General features: G+C 42.0%; 1 protein-coding gene across 1 annotated transcript; it reads right to left on the bottom strand.

Annotated features, from left to right (window-relative positions):
- Positions 1–4,502: 4,502 nt before the first annotated feature.
- Positions 4,503–15,903, bottom strand: BMP10 (bone morphogenetic protein 10). Its single transcript, XM_069586315.1, has 2 exons — positions 15,570–15,903; positions 4,503–9,942 (listed from the first exon to the last, which is right to left on the bottom strand). The coding sequence occupies exons 1-2, from the start codon at positions 15,901–15,903 to the stop codon at positions 9,002–9,004; spliced, it is 1,275 nt and encodes a 424-aa protein (XP_069442416.1). The 3' UTR covers positions 4,503–9,001.
- Positions 15,904–16,667: the final 764 nt, after the last annotated feature.

The raw sequence follows: 16,667 nt of genomic DNA, 5'->3' as shown, positions 1-16,667 counted from the left end.
GAACGAACAGTGGGTAAAAGACAAGACACGTCTATTGGCAGAATAAAGAAAATTAATCAAGAAATATGTAAAAACAAATATTCAAATTCACCAATCATTAAAGAAACAGATTTTTAAATTAAGTGTATTGTACTTAGCATTCGGTCCCTGGGTCGAAAAGATCCCCTGGAGGAGGAAATGGCAACCCACTCCAATATTCTAACCTGGAAAACTCCATGGACAGAGGAGCTTGGAGGGCTGCAGATTGCAAAGAGCTGGACACAACTGAGCACCTGAGCACATTGTACTTAGCATCTGAATTAGTTTCTTAGGGCTGCCATAACAAAGTACCACAAACTGAGTGGCTTGAACAACAGAAACATATTGCCTCACAGTTCTTGAAGCTAAAAGTCTAGGATTACGGTGACAGCAAGGTTGGTTCCATCTGAGGAGTGTGATGGAGAAGTTGGTCTCCCCTAGCTTCTGGTGGTTTGCTGACAATTTTCGGCATTCCTCATCTTGGAGATACATCACCCTGAGCTCTGCCTTCATTTTTACAAGATGTTCTCCCAGTGTGCATGTCTAGATCTTTGTCCAAATTTGCCCTTTGTATAAGGACACCAGTTATATTGGGTTAGGGACTACCCTAATGACCTAATTTTAATCCAGCTACCTTTTTCAAGACACTATTTAAAATTAGGTCACACTCTGAGGAGCTAGGGGTTAGAGCTTCAACATACATTTTGAGGGGACATATTTCAACTAAGGAAGCATCCATTAATAAAAACAATAGTATTTAATATTAGAATTTAATTAGTATTTAATATTAGAAACAGACTTCTTGTATCCAGCTGGTGGGGCAGGATAGTATAATATTTTGGAGAATAACTTGGTAGTATCTCTTAGAATGATATAGTCTATATATGTACTTCATTTATCTCCAGCAATTTCACTTTTGTGAATATAACAAAATCCAAAATAGGCAAAGTGAACATGAAAAATAGAAACTCTGAAGGTAAGCTTTCCAGGGAAAGAAGGAGGAGGATTTGTCTGGGATTGCTACTGTTTTTAATGTTAGCAGTTATCATAGTGAAGTAGATTTCAACTTCAAATCTCTAAGTTTCATCAACAATGAACCCAGCTAGGCTTGATTTGTTATCCTCTGAGTAGCTAGTTGGGGAATCGATACACTTCATTTCCTCTGGCTCTTTCTGCTCAAGGAATCTTCTGAGCAATAACCCATGAAGGCTGACAGATTTAGCAAATAATACACAGGACATCCAATTAAATTTGGATTTCAGATATACAACAAACATACTTTTAGTATATGTATGTCCCATGCAAATATTTGAGACATACTCAATCAATTTTTAATTGTTTATTTTAGATTCAAATTTAACTGGGCATCCTATATTTCATCCAGCAACTTAATACCTGACCCCTTACTATGCAAAGCAAGAGGACCTGGCCCTTGGGGGCTAGGCTGCAATGGTATGATTTCACTGTGTTGTGCTTTTGTAGGAACTTTAAAAAAGGCAACAACAACACCCCCCATAAAAACAAAAAAATATTAAAGAACAGAACATGTGACAGGAGCTGGTCTCATGTAAATATTACGTTAATTAAAACAGATGGATCTGGAGCATAAACAACATAGCTGCAGGGGGCTGGTTTTTGTTCTGGCTGGGTTTCTTAATATAGTCACTCAGTTCCCATCCTGTTAGCACTCTTTCCTTATCAAACATTGAACTGGGGTATAAGGAAGTTTAAATTACCAGTGATTGGAGAGCCGTTTTCTAAACACTTAAAACAGATGGTTTACTGCCTGAAAAGCGTGCTTCTTTTCGGGGAATGGAGTGTTGAGCGTGGTTATTTCAGGAAAATGCTTGGCCATAGCTCATGTACTGACATCACGTTTGCCACGCGGATAAATAATTTCCCCTCTAGTCTGTTTTCCTTCTGTCTACCCACTGGGCAAAGGTCTTCTTTTGAATGCTACTTGCTTGCTTCTTGCAGATGACATTGGGCAAAAGGCCTAGTTACTCCTCCCATACGACTCCCCACAGCTTCAGAGAAAGAGCAATAACCATGCAGAAGATTTTTTTTTAAAATGACCATCATTTGAGAGTGTAGAGCTGAAGACTCTACCCCCTGAGAAGTAGAGAACTTAACAAAAAGAGAATGTCCTTTTGCTCTTTTGGTGGAAGAGGGCACTGAGGGGGCGGACCTAGGATCCAATCTAGGGTCATGTGTTGCATTTAGTTGTCATGTCTCTTTAGCCTCTTTTAATCTATAATAACTTCTCAGTTTTTCTTTGCCTTTCCTCAAAGATTTAAGAGAGTACAGCTTGGTTATGCTCTAGAATATTCTCCAAACGGACTCATCGGATATTCCCTCGTAATTGATCAGGTTATATCATGCATTTTAGGCAAAAATACTAACGAGGGAGTATTAGAGGGGTTCAGTTCAGTTCAGTTCAGTCGCTCAGTCGTGTCCGACTCTTTGTGACCCCATGAATCGCAGCACGCCAGGCCTCCCTGTCCATCACCAACTCCCGGAGTTCACTCAGATTCACGTCCATCAAGTCAGTGATGCCATCCAGCCATCTCATCCTCTGTCATCCCCTTCTCCTCCTGCCCCCAATCCCTCCCAGAATCAAAGTCTTTTCCAATGAGTCAACTCTTCACATGAAGTGGCCAAAGTACTGGAGTTTCAGCTTTAGCATCATTCCTTCCAAAGAAATCCCAGGGTTGATCTCCTTCAGAATGGACTGGTTTAGAACTGTATTTTCTAACACCATTTCTCTTCTGTGGGAAGAAGCTGGCCTTGTATCCTGTGAGTGAAAATTTTCTGCTGAAACTCTGCTTCACACTTCCCACCGCAGAATCTTAACTTGAACTGAGAGTCCTAAAGCTTTTACAAGAGTCTCAGAATCTCATTTAAGAGTGAAAATAGACTGGGTGTCTGTGTAGTTTCTGGACTTTCTCCTTGGGATGAGCTGAGCTCCTGTGGATCTGTGTGAACTGTCTGATGAACATTAAGAGAAGGCAGGAGCTGGTTCTTGTAAACTGACAGTTTGGGGGAGTGAGTTGAAGATAATCACATAATCCATTTATAACCACCCAAGTTAACAAGCTCTCACCTTCTCCAACCAGGCCCCTTATTTGCAAATAGTCACTTCTCTACAAAAGCGGGCTCTTGTCCACGTGACTAGAGTCACATGGAGCTCCTCTCATGACACTATTTTCCCTCAACATCACAAAGACCCATTCACCTTAAGAGCAGAGGTGCAGGATGATTGATAAAAGGAATTTTAACCCACCTGGGACTGTCTCTATGTTCTTCAGATCCCATGTTCTGCCATAAGAGTAAACTTCCTCCCAGGACAAGCAGCACCATCTGTCTGTCCACCAAACCTATTACCCCATCAGGGCCAAGGTCCAGACCAGGTACAGGCCTTCCTTCTGTTTGCCTCTGGCTGAAGGAGCTGTTTCTGGGCATGTGTTTCAACATAGTCTATTGCTTCCCTGGTGGCTCAGACAGTAAAGAATCCGCCTGCAGTGAAGGGGACCCTGGTTTGATCACTGGCTTAGGAATATCCCCGGGAGAAGGAAAGGGCAACCCACTCCAGTATTCTAGGTTGGAAAATTCGATGGACAGAGGAACCTGGCAGGCTACAGTCCATGGGGTCACAAAGAGTCGGACACCTCTGAGCACCTAACATTTTCCTTTCCTATTGCAGAACAAGGGAAACAGTGGATCCAGAAGGACAGAAGAGCTGTCTGCAAGCCAGAGAGGCTGTCAGGAAGGTCGATCAGATGTACATGTTCCGCCCCAAGTGCTAGGAACTGGAAAGCTGTGAGGGTCACTGCGAGAGAATTAAATGTCATATAAGGAAGAACCCTAACAGCTTTCTGTTTACCTTTGTCTCTCATGAAGTGACCTGTATGCATAAGGACCTAACCTACTTGATGAAGTGAGTATAATCAAGGCAGCCCCTCTAAAAACGCATTAGGTGCTCCTTAAAGGAAGTGTGTTCCCTTCTCATCACTAATATTTGCAGAAAAGATGAAAGATGTTCTGGCGGCTGCCTGAGTAGCCCTCAGATAACTTTCAAGTTCCCTTCTAAGCCTGAGATTCTCTAAAGTTTGAATAATCAAATTTCAGTGAAATTTAGCATGAGTATGTTTCCCAAAGAAACTTCTGCTTGTCCTGCCTCATTCCACACTCAAAGAAGAAATATTTCTCAATTATTGACAGGAACCAACATCATTGTCTATGTATGTCTCTGGAATTCTTGGGATTCATAGAAAGTTGTATAAAATGACAGAAACAATTACTCACTCTCTGGGGAGACCAGAGACCAAAACCAACTCATCATTTCCTCTGGCCATGCTCTACAAAAGTAGCAGGAAGCTTTATTCCATCAGAATAGACTGTGAAACAGATATGCAAAAGAAGGGGGTGGGGTGGGAAGGGAAGGCAGAAAAGGTTTCATCTCGAGGAAAATAAGCTGCAAATAATTATTGTCAAAATAATTTGTCCATTTTATTTAACAAGATGATCTTGAATGTACACATGTGGCTTATGAACACAGTGTCAAATATTTATTTCCATCTTCACTTTAGTCTAATAGTTACTACATACATTTAGACATGGTTTGACAAGAGAACATGAACGTGCTTCAGCTGGTTCAGAGTGACTGCGGTATTAGCCGATTTCCCGTGTTTGTGGGGGCGTGTTAGGTGGGGGCAAGCAGTCAACATTCCCACAGCACTCAGGCCAGACTCTCACAAAACAAGTGCTCGTGTGCAATGGAAACATGTGGATCACAACCAACGGTATTCCTTGATGGGGTTGTTCACTTTGCATACATTTCCACACCCAGAAACACCCTTTTTTGCTGCTATTATACATTATCTACTTTTCCTTCATTCTAATGTGTGAAACCAAATGTCTTTTTTGGAGCCAAGAAAAGGCAGAGTCACAGAAGCATTGCTTTTTTTAACCAGATCCAAAAAGGGCTAAGTACCACCCATGGTGACTCTGTGAAAAGATCCACAGTCTTTAAAAAGGGCAAGGTCCCTCCAGTGTTACAAACTGCAAATGGTTTTGCTAAAACATTGCTGGATTTTATAGTCTGTTGATGAGTGCAGTAAGCAGTCATACGTAAAATTCCTTTCTATGAAAGTATCTTTTACTTCAACAATGAAAGTTCCAAAGAATACCACAAAATTTACTCAGAGTTCTGGGGAAAGTATTTACCACTGTTCCAGACCAAAAAATTACATGCAGGAAGGAAGTTATTCACTTTAAGACTGATTCTTTGGAGAAATCACTAAATTAATATATATATTATATATATCTTTTTCATTGATAGCATAATGGGTCCAATTACAAACAGATTTTTCCAACTGGATATCTGAATTGGTGGGTCATTGAAGGCAATGGATAAGATCAGAGGGGAAGCACCCAGTTTGGGGGGATGAAAGGCCCCCATTACATTCTGTCTCCATTCACTGAGCAGCAATCCTAGTCCCTCACATCCTGACATTTGCCTCTCACAGTAAAATGATAGTGTCAGCTCATTAGAGTGACATTTACTGATGCAATGTTTTCTGAAAACATGGGCACTTCAGTTAAAACTGTCCTATTTACAAATCAGTAAACATGCCAAGGAGCTCACAGCATGCCTACAAGGTACAAATATACAAAGTTATGGCAAAGTTATGAAAAGACTCCTTAAACAGGAAATGTTGGTGCAAAAAGAGAGAGATGAAAATATAGGCCATACATTGTAAAGGAGCCATATTTAGGGGAAGATACTGTTTGAAAAAGCACAGAAGACTCTTTTATCCAAGAGAGAATCACAAACATAAAAATAAAATATTTGGTATTCTACACTATATTACAAAAATAAATATATCCATCAATAAATAGTAGGAAGCCTAGAAACTTTTACATGAATATTTGGGTTGTTGGCTGCCAAAGTCCCTCTGCTATCTTTCTCCTCGAAAGTCATTTAGGTTTATCAACTTCTATGATGATAATTCTGCCATAAAAGTATAAAAAAAGACGCGTGGGACATAGCAAAGGTCTATGACAGAAAAGACAGTAGGGAATTCTACTTTCCTAAGGGTCTGACAACTTCCTGGCTCTGCATCAATGCAGTGATGTAGAGAGGTTGCAAACATGCTTCAGGAGGTCTAAGGGGAGATGGCAGGGCTCCGCTATCTATGGTCAGTGTCTCTTCATTTTTTGATGAGAAGAAAGAAAAAAAAAAACATTCGAATAAGCAGTAAATGGCTTTCTGCACTCTCTTTCTGTAGGGAAGAAGAAAATCTTAGAAACGCATGTTTACATCTGGACTGCAATAAAAAGAGAAATACCTGGCATATGCAGCCTGATTGCTTACAGCTTAGATTTTCACATCTCTTTAATGGAAGAGTGATTAGGAGGGCTCATGACACACTTCTCTAGGAACCCGGCAAAGCCAGCAGAGGGGATGAAAAAAGCAGAGTCTGGCACCTCACACCATCAGTGTTTTATTATCTATATGCTAACAGCGGAGGGTACCAGAGCTGGCATGCGTGACTCCTGAGAACCTGCTGTTACGTTTATGGGAATTTTGTGAGCCAACTGACAATACACTGGTGGCTTGAAATAGGCCATGGTGGTGGAGGGGGGGATATTTATACCACCAAAACCCACAAATCAGAGCTATTCCCTCCCACCACTCCCATCCTTACCACTGCTGGTTATAAAGCATTCACCAGCATATGACTCCTATGTATTTTACATATAAAGAAAATCTTGGTTGGTTTTTATCTAGCTAGAACAATCCTATTCAACCAAGGTTTTACCATATGTCTATTACAGTATCCTTTAGAAGTACTATAGAGTATATGAGTAAATGATGTGTACCATGAATGGAAAGGATGGACCCCTTCTCACAGAGGGTACTAAGCTTGGCTATATAAAGCCAGTTACACACACACACACACACACACACACACACACCATTTTAGGTAGGAGACATTCCATCACTGAATAATTCTGAGTTGCCTAGCTGTCTCAAATTGTCAGTCACCATATACCCACTGCTGGCCAAAACTCCATTTTTCTAGGGCCAATGAATTCTCCAGGACTCACCCTCTGGACACCAGCAGACAATGGATGTGCAGAGCTGAGGTCCAAATTCAGCAAAATGTCCTTCACAATAGCTTCCCTTGCCTCTATTTTCTAGTGCAAGATGAGTTTTATGAACCCAGAGTCTTGTCAAAGGAAGGCTGATGGCTTCCCAGGGTTTAAAAAAAAAAAGTGCAAAACTTCTTAAGAAGAATTCGGTTGGGTGAGGGTGGGGGAACCACATTTCCAGTTCTAGCTTGGACCATCCCTGTCATCTGCCTGGAGGTGCTGGAACAATTCTGCCATGGTTCTGCTTACACAGCACCTGTGGTCCTGCACGAGGAGCCCTGAGACCAAAGTCAGAGTCTCAAGTATCCTTCCAACTGGCCAACTACTGGGCAGACCTCCCAGACCATTCCCATCAGAAGCAACTTCCCAGCCCCTTCATCCTGGCAAAACAGAAAGACTGCAGCAGGAGAAGGAAGGGAAGGCACCAGGTTTCTACCATAGCCAATTTCTAAATTCCAGCTTGGCTTTCAAGCCATTTGTTGTGTGTCTGTTCACTACCTCATTTGTTTAAGTGTATTCATTTTGACTCTGGTTCTCTTTTTCTTACACTTTAGTATTCTTCATGAACAAAATTCTTATATATTAGCAATTCAACTAAATAAAATATCAGGGGGAAATCTCGACATAAAGCACTAACTTCTTCTATCCTAAGAGCAAATGCTTTTTAGGTGTCCTCTTTCAGCTCACAGCAGGGACAGCGAAAGCCAGTGAAGACATGGGACACAGGAATGGAAGAAGTTCACAAAGTGCAGGGGCAGAAAGGGAGACGGAAGTGAAAATGTGGGAAAAAGCAAGAGCAGAAGTTCAGAGGCAAAGGAGAAAAAGTGAAGAAAAGAGTAAGAAGTGAAGAGTCCAACAAACAGATCCCTTTTGATATTTCCTTCTCTTGGTCTTTGATAATTTCATTTTGTCCAAAATATTTAACTATCCAATTAGACCTGCTTATACTGTTACAAACAGTCCTGGGACATCTCTATTCTTTGTCCCTCCTCCCCTAGGAGCCTTTCCCACCTCCCACACCCTCTGTAGCCATAAAGGCCAACACATAAGGCCTTGAATTTTCTATCACCTCAGGAACAGACGAAGTCCCCTGCTTTCCTTTCTTGACAAGGCACCACCTTCGAAAGCACACTAGTCTCCCAGGGGCTCCTCCTTGCTATTGTCCCTTAAGGCCACTGCCCCTTGAAGCCCTTTGGTTTCTGTATCAAACAACCCCTCCCCTCTAATGTACAGCCTCTTTACCAGGCTTTGCTGCTCTGAGTAATGACAGAAATTCAACTCACCAAAGCTGCATCTAGAGTTCCAAGAGTATTGAAGAGATGGAATAGCTCCTAGGATGGTTAAATTCCTGGTGCAATTTATCTTAATGTAAATCCTACTCAGAGAAGAGGTGACTGAGACCTTCCCAGTGGCTTTTAATATATACACGTTTGATGGTGCATGTGAGTAGAATCTGCCTCTGTAGATCCAAAAGGGTTGATAAGCTTATCTATGTACACATATACATACACAAATATCTACCTCTCTTAACACTGTATTTCTGCTTAGTGGTGTTCCTTTTGAATTGACATAGAAGGCAAGTAGTGTGGGCTTGCTCCTTGCTGTTAGAGATGGCATTGCCAGGACATGATAAGTCCAAAGAAAAATAGATCGGAAGGGACTTGACTGCAGAATAAAACATGGATTTCCTACAACAAACCCACCTGAAATATTCCCTAAGGCAGCAAGCCTCTATGATCTGTACACCCTTATTAAATAATCTCATTAAATAGGAACACAAAATATACACATTTACAGTTATTAAATAAGCCACAGGATTCCTCTCCTATCTACAGCCACATTCAGAGACAGCCATGCCCTCATATTTAAACTTGTAGGTAACGACGCCCTTATCTAAATAGAGGATGGAGATGGGCTCGAGCTTGGTGGGCACACAGCAGGCTTTGGAAGCCTTCTGGGAATTCTTGAGGTGGACCAAGGCCTGGATAATCGCATGCTTTGTAGGGGTGAGATGCTCTGCCAGGGGGTAGTTGCAAACACCACGACATTCATAGGCTTCATATCCAGGTGGAGCGATGATCCAAGAGTCCCAGCCAATCTCCTTGAAGTCGATGTAGAGCGGGGTCCTCTTGCAGTAGTTTCCTTTTGCATTCCTTCTGATGCGGGCAGTGGAGTCATAGATGATATTTGACCTCATCTGCAGCAAAGCCTCTTCCCCAGGTCCGTTGGAATAACCGTCCAAATCCAGGTTGTCCATCTCTGGGAATTGCTCGTGAGCGATCATTTCATCCAGTTCCTCTTTCCGCTCCTTCTCACTGCTTTGGTCATCAGAAAACACGACAAGCAAAGGTTCATGCTTATTCTGGGCACTAGTATCTATTTCCAGTTGTCCCCTGCCAAGTGTGTCCTCTGTTTCGTGTTTGCTCTCAATGTGGACCTCCAGCTGGTGGGTGGATGAGCCTGACTTTTGCCAATGCCTGATGGCATCAGTGACATCAAAAGTCTCCCACTCACTGTTGGTTCCGTAGATCTCCCCTGACACTAAGACCAGCATGCTTCTTTCCCCTTCGTGGTCCTCTTTGCTCTCAAGTACTTCAAAAATGGTGATTTTCCGGTCCACTCCTTCATATATAAGTCGGTCTCTTTGCACCAGGGTGTACAACCTGAGCTCAGCCATGATGATGTCTTCATGGTGAGGGATGGATACATTGAAGAGGAGAGGGTATTTTCGGAGTCCGTTAAAACTGGCTGGTTGGGAAAACAGATCTGGAAAACACAAAACAGAAATCAGATTTGCAGCATCTATCAGAGAAAAACAGATGCTTATTTATGCAATAAGAGTGCCTGTCCACTCTCTCCATGCAGAGAGAATGAAGGAAAATCAGTGAAAACAAACACAGTGTTGGCATTCTCCAAGAGAAAGTACTGAAGGTCAAACATTGAATGCTAGACCACCTTAAGCTGCCAAGAATAAATGGAAACTGGCCCCCTAATGAAAGAGAGAAGATACACCCAGCCTGGTTCCCATAACTTATCAGTCACAGAATTACAAAACTGGGAGGGTCCTTGGAGATTGTGCAGGCAAAATTTTCTAACCAGTGAGGAGTTATCAAATGAACTGTAAGGTGGTTGTTCTTTGCTTGAAACTTTTCAGAGATGAGGTTGTCATGGCTTTTCATATTTGTACTTATGGATGGAGTCCTTCACATAGTCAGGACCTTCCAGAAAAACATCCATTTAGACCAGGGGTTTGTAAACCTAGCTCATGGATCAAATCGGCCCTGTCACCTGTTTGTTTTTTAAACTTGGCTGCAGGCATATGGGATCTTAGTTCCCTGACCAGGGACTGAACCCCCAGCTCCTGCATTGGAGGGTGGATTCTTAACCACTGGACCACAAGGTGAGTCCTGTACCACCTGGTTTTGGACATAAAGTTCACCCTGATAGATGATAAAGAATCCACCTGCAATGCAGGAGACCTGAGTTCTATCCCTGGATTGGGAAGTTTCCCTGGAGAAGGAAAGGCTACCCACTCCAGTATTCTAGCCTGGAGAATTCCATGGACTGTATAATCCTAGGGGTTGCAAGGAGTCGGACATAACTGAGCGACTTTCACTATATTATACTATTCATTTCTGCCTTATGTTTGTGGATACTGTTGCACTACAATGGCAGAGTTAACAGTCTCAACAGAGATCATATGGCCCACAAAACTTAAAATATTTACTTATCTGGCCCTTTACAGGAAAAAAGTTGCTGACCCCTGCTCTAGACACCAAAGCCTAACAAGTTCAACAAGATAGCCATAACACTAAGAGGGTCACCACAGTTGAATCTGGAGTGTGCGGTCCTTTGTAAGGAGGGATGGGGGAAAATGAACCTTGAGGGTGAATTGGTTGCCTTAATTTTGCCCTTGATTTTGTGCACATAGGAAACATTCAGAATGTTTATGAAATAAAACTTTGAAGGTCCCTTAGTCTTAGAAGCACACCTCCAGATATTATCATGTTGACTCCCTATATGCAAATTTTATAGGTGTCCAAATCTTGTACACTTGTACACTTGTGTGTTAGTCGCTCAATCATGTCCAACTCTTTGCGATCCCATGGACGGTAGCCCCCCAGGCTCCTCTGTCCATGGGATTTTCCAGGCAAGAATATTGGAGTGGGTTACCATTTCCTTCTCCAAGGGATCTTCCCAATTCAGGAATCGAACCCCAGTCTCCCACATTGCAGGCAGACTCTTTACCATCTGAGCCACCAGGGAAGTAGTTTGCCCCAGGTAGAACCTGTCTACGATGAATCCCTAAAGGCATCTGTCTTCAATCAAAGTGTTCCACAATGCCAAAGAGGCTCAGAATCATCATCAGAGGGGATCTCCATTATCTTTGGCAACATTTTCCCAATTGTATATCCGGTTCATGATTTCTGTTAGGTCCCTATGCCAGATTGTATTTTTTAATATTTAATTTGATTTGATTGTTTTCATACTAACTTTTAGACTTGTCCTAAGCAGCTCTATTCTTGAAATGAGAGGTTTAAGATGATAGTTATGTGGATTTTTTTTTCAATCCACATTAACAAAAATATATAATGATTTCACATGAGTTACAGCTTCCTCTGGGTACCACCCCAAATATTCTAATACACCACCAGTGAGAACTAGGTGAATAGAATGAATTTAGACTCTCTAGCATGGCTCTCAAAACTAGACTGTAATCAGGTCTTAATCTGTTGACCCAGTCATAGCTCCCATTCTTTGCCAGCAGCATGGAGTAATGCAATTTATCAATTAATATTGATTGAAAGATTAAACAAATCTCTTAAAAGTTTCTTATTTAAAGCAGACTGATATCTTCACTACTTGCCCAAACATTTCTTTGCTTTACTGTCTATTGCACCTTTAGATATGTTCTTCTGACCCTTGAAAAGGTCTACTCCCTCTTCTCCACCTATCTAGCTGTGACCCCTCCCTCCGGGACCCTCCTTTCCTCACCTCCCTATCTGGAAGCCCACTCCCTTCTGGGTAACTTGAGTACTTACTCTGTCTATCTCTCCTTTGACCTTGCTACCCGTGTCCTTGTTTCTCAGTTGTCTTTATAAGTGGATCCTCCCAACTATTAATAGATTGATATCCCACTGTCAGGCACCACAACTTAAATTCCCTGCTATGCCCCTAATCTACTGTGATGGAGATAGCACTTTAAAAAATATTGATGAGTTGATGATTCTGGACATCAAACCGAACTGATTACGGGCACGATGTGTGTCCTTAATATATCAAGCAATTTGGTAGTTGTACGCCTCCCCCGACCCCCACCATATGAATGGAGGAAGCTTTACTCCCCTTGGACAGGAAACATGAGAAAACCAAAAATAGGGAAATAAACTAGTGTTCCATCCATTTAAAAAATGCACACAATAAAAGCTCACTGTTGTGGGAGGAAGCGTTTACAGAGAAGCACAAAAGAACGAACTTTCACTGATGATGCGTATGGTCACACTATCTGGATGGTGGTGGTGGTCCTGATGGAGGTTTACATAAGTCAAACCCGGTTAAATTACACACTTTAAATATATGAAGTTTACTGTATGTCAATTATGCTTCAATAGAGCTGGTATAAAAAATAAGCTCACTGGGCTTGTGCAAGTATAGTAATAATAATGGTGTTATATTTCAGGCGAGGGAACTAAGGTTTGTTGAGCAAATTTCCTGTGCCAGGTGCTTTGCAAACTGTTTTATCTAGCTCTTACAGTGATTCTATAATGCTTGTATTGCTCTTCTGGTCATCTGATTCTGGAAGAAATCAAGCCTCAATGCAGAGAACTGACTTCTCCAAGATGAGTTCAAAGCAGTGGTAGGAAATAATGTCCTGTTTTTCCACCTTGGAGGAGGCTCTTGTTTTTCCCTGATAGTCAGATGTAGAGGAAATTTTATTTTGTTTTGTTGGGCTTTGTCTCCTAGGGAGCTGCGCTGTGCAAACGCAAAAAAATCGAAGAAAGACAATAACAGCCAACAGGGTGAGTGAAGTGCGGGATTCATGACCGTGGGCTGTGCGTTTTCACCCAAGGACTGACAGAGGTGCAGGCAGCAGGGGCGTTCACGGAGAGGTTTGCTCCCACCCTCGCTGATCTTCAGTAATAAGGAGCTCTGAAAACTTCACTTCCTGACCTGCTCCTGCTGCTGCTAAGTCGCTTCAGTCATTCCGACTCTGTGCGACCCAAGAGACGGCAGCCCACCAGGCTCCCCCGTCCCTGGGATTCTCCAGGCAAGAACACTGGAGTGGGTTGCCATTTCCTTCTCCAATGCATGAGAGTGAAAAGTGAAAGTGAAGTCGCTCAGTCGTGTCAGACTCTTGGCGACCCCACGGACTGCAGCCCACCAGGCTCCTCCATCCATGGGATTTTCCAGGCAAGAGTACTGGAGTGGGGTGCCATCGAACTTCCTGACCTAGATTATCCAAATCCTCCACAGAAGTGAGAACTAAAAAAACTTTTTTCCCCAGGGATGCGAACATTTTCCCACCCACATTCTGAGCCAGCTGCCCAGGGATCAGTAATCAGAAACATTAGGAAGGCTTCATAGGGAAGGAGGTTGTTTATTTTCAATTCAGACTGACCCAAAATGAATCTGTAGTTTCAACTTGTCATTGTCATTATGTTACTAAATGTTATGAAGTCACATTTCCAGTGTTACTAAGTATTTGAAACTGGCAGTCACCTACATTTTTAAACCAAATAGTTTCTCCAGGACTGAGCAATACCTATTCAATACTTCCTCCAATGCCTAAAATTTGAGGAATTCATTAGCAATAACTGACATTCAAAACTTCATAGCAATTGTGTACTTTCTTACTCGTGACCTCTTTGTGAAATTGCTCAATGTGTTATATGTATGTATGTGTGTCTGCTAAGTCACTTCAGTTGTGTTGGACTCTTTGCCACCCTGTGGATTGTAGCTCACCAGCTCCTCTGTCCATGGGGTTCTCCGCATAAGAATACTGGAGTGGATTGCCATACTCTCCTCTAGGAGAGGAGATTCCTGACACAGGGATTGAACCCATGTCTCTGAAGTCTCCTGCACTGGCAGGCAGGTTCTTTACCACTAGCGCCATTTGGGAAGCCTGCTATGTAGGTATATTATTCTCAATTTACAGATGAGGAAAAATTGGGATTCAGAGAAGTTAAACTAAATATCCACAGCTATTAAGTCAACTCTGTCTCAAAAATCCAAATTCTGAGCTACTACCTGTTTTGCTACTACCTGTTCACTTTCAAGAACATTTGGCCAACATCTACCTAAACTGTCTTTTGTACCTGGTTAATGACTATACAAGAATAATTAATAAATATGAGAGAATTAGTCTTTTTGGACCCACAGCTTTTACCATAGATTCTAGAAAAAAAAATTTTTTTTGTATTACTTGCACCATATTAAACAAAGGATTAACTTTCTAGGTCATTATATTTTGTTCTGAATAAAGATCTAGAGGGAGGAAACACACTTTTCCCATGATATTTAAAGTTTGTGCATTGTTCTTCATAAAGACACAGAATAAGCTGAATCATTAATTGGGCATGCACATTTCCTGGAAACTGTAACCAGTGTTTCAACGATATACACACGTGCATGCACAGTCGCTTCAGTCGTGTCTGACTCTTTGCAACACTATGGATTGCAGCCCGCCAGGCTCCTCTGTCCATGGGGTTCTCCAGATAAGAATACTGGAGTGGGTTGCTATGCCCTCCTCCAGGGCATCTTCCCCACCCAGGGACTGAACCCACATCGCCTGCATTCCAGGCAGATTTTTACCACTGAGCCCTCAAGGACCTGCATGACACATCAAACAAAACAAAAATTTAGGGAGAATCTCTAAAATGTAAGTTTCCATCCTGTTTGAATATTTTTTACATCAAGTCACAAAATGAAAACTCCGTCAGAGTTTGAGTGAAACACAAATCACAACTCTGTATTTTGTCTTTTTTTCAACCTTTTCATTTGAAGTAGAAGTTCACAAACCTGGAGTCAATTAAAAGCCAAATGGGACTGAGGCCTACCTGGAAAATGACGAAGGTGTAGTGGTAGACCAACATTAATATTTTTTATTACCTGCTGTCAAAATTGAAATTTTGCAAAGAGCCAATTATGATAGTGAAATGGTAGACACTTTATGGCACTGGATTAAAAAGCTATTCTTTAATACCTTTTAGTACTATCTGGAAAATGACCATAAAAATAGTATAGACCAAAATGTGCATTGCTTTGGAATATCTGTGTACACATACCCCTCTATAGATGTCTTTACTCTTAGCTGTATTATTTCCACCCATTGTAAATTTACCCACCACTTCTGAAAACTCAAGCCAAATTTAATCAGTAAAATCTCCACTTACCCTCATTCTTGAAACTCCTGATTATGTTGGCGGATGGCATGGAGGTGCGATCTGTCGCGAATTTGTTGTAGAGCTCCAGCATGTACTCTGGTGGGTCAACCTTGGCCGAGTCCTGCATGGGGATGTCAGACAGGTTCAATGTCTTGAGAAACTCATTCTTCATGCTCTGTAGCAGTGTGTTGAAGTCTACACCATCTTGCTCTGAGAAGACATCATCGAAGAGGGGCATGTCTTCTTCCAGGGGCGACTGCTCCAGACTCATGATAGGGTTGCCAGAAACCGCGTGAAGCAGCAGGCAGGAGAGAATGCACAGCTGCAGGACCACGGAACCCATGACTCTGCTCCAGCCCCGAGGCCAGCCCAGGAAGGTTTAGCGCTCCTGGGGCTCTAAGTGGCAGTTTTATCTCGCGGAGCATAAATGTCTCGTGTCACTGGAGACAAGTTTGGAAACTTCCCCTCTCTCCCCCTCCCCCTTACCACTCTTCCTCTCCCCCCCAACCAAAAAATCAGGTTGCAGTAATTGGATAACAAATCCCCCATAGGGGCCTAGCCTTTCTTATCTCCCTAGTGTAAACTGCTCACCAGATTTTGTTTCTATCTTGCAATCCTTTTTTCTTTTAATGAGCATTTTGTAAACATTTCCACATTCTGACACTGGCTGAGAGATAGGACAATTTTCTCCTCGAAAAGGCTCTGCTTCTCCTTTTAATTCACTTCCTTTTGGCAGGAATGCCTAAATTCTACTTTTACGTGGTTTGGTTTCACACATGCATAAAATAGACATTAGGAATCTACAGGACACACATCAATGGTGATACGTATTAATGCAAGTGATGGGGTTTCATCCTCACATAAGCTTTTCTGAAGAAAGACAAAATAGCCAACATTTCCAAGTTAAGTTAATACATATGAATGATCTTACATAAATCGTTGGAAGCTGACATTATTAGAAACGGGAAAGTATAAACTTCATGGGCAATAGCCTTTTTCATACAGATTTGATCTGGCTAAAATGGCTTTGGGAAAATAGGGCAAGTGCTTCATTATGACAGAAACTAAAATTTATTAGGTGCTTTCCTACGAAGAGGCATTGTACTA

The sequence above is a fragment of the Ovis canadensis genome, chromosome 3 (genome assembly GCF_042477335.2).
Source record: "Ovis canadensis isolate MfBH-ARS-UI-01 breed Bighorn chromosome 3, ARS-UI_OviCan_v2, whole genome shotgun sequence".
In the NCBI taxonomy this organism is placed as follows: domain Eukaryota; kingdom Metazoa; phylum Chordata; class Mammalia; order Artiodactyla; family Bovidae; genus Ovis; species Ovis canadensis.
This window is presented reverse-complemented; position numbering and strand designations above follow the sequence as displayed.

Coding starts and splice junctions, on each gene's coding strand:
- BMP10 (XM_069586315.1), bottom strand. CDS start 15,903: ATGGGTTCCGTGGTCCTGCAGCTGTGCATTCTCTCCTGCCTGCTGCTT. Junction 9,943..15,569: donor CAGGAGTTTCAAGAATGAGG/GTAAGTGGAGAT, acceptor TGTGTTTTCCAG/ATCTGTTTTCCCAACCAGCC.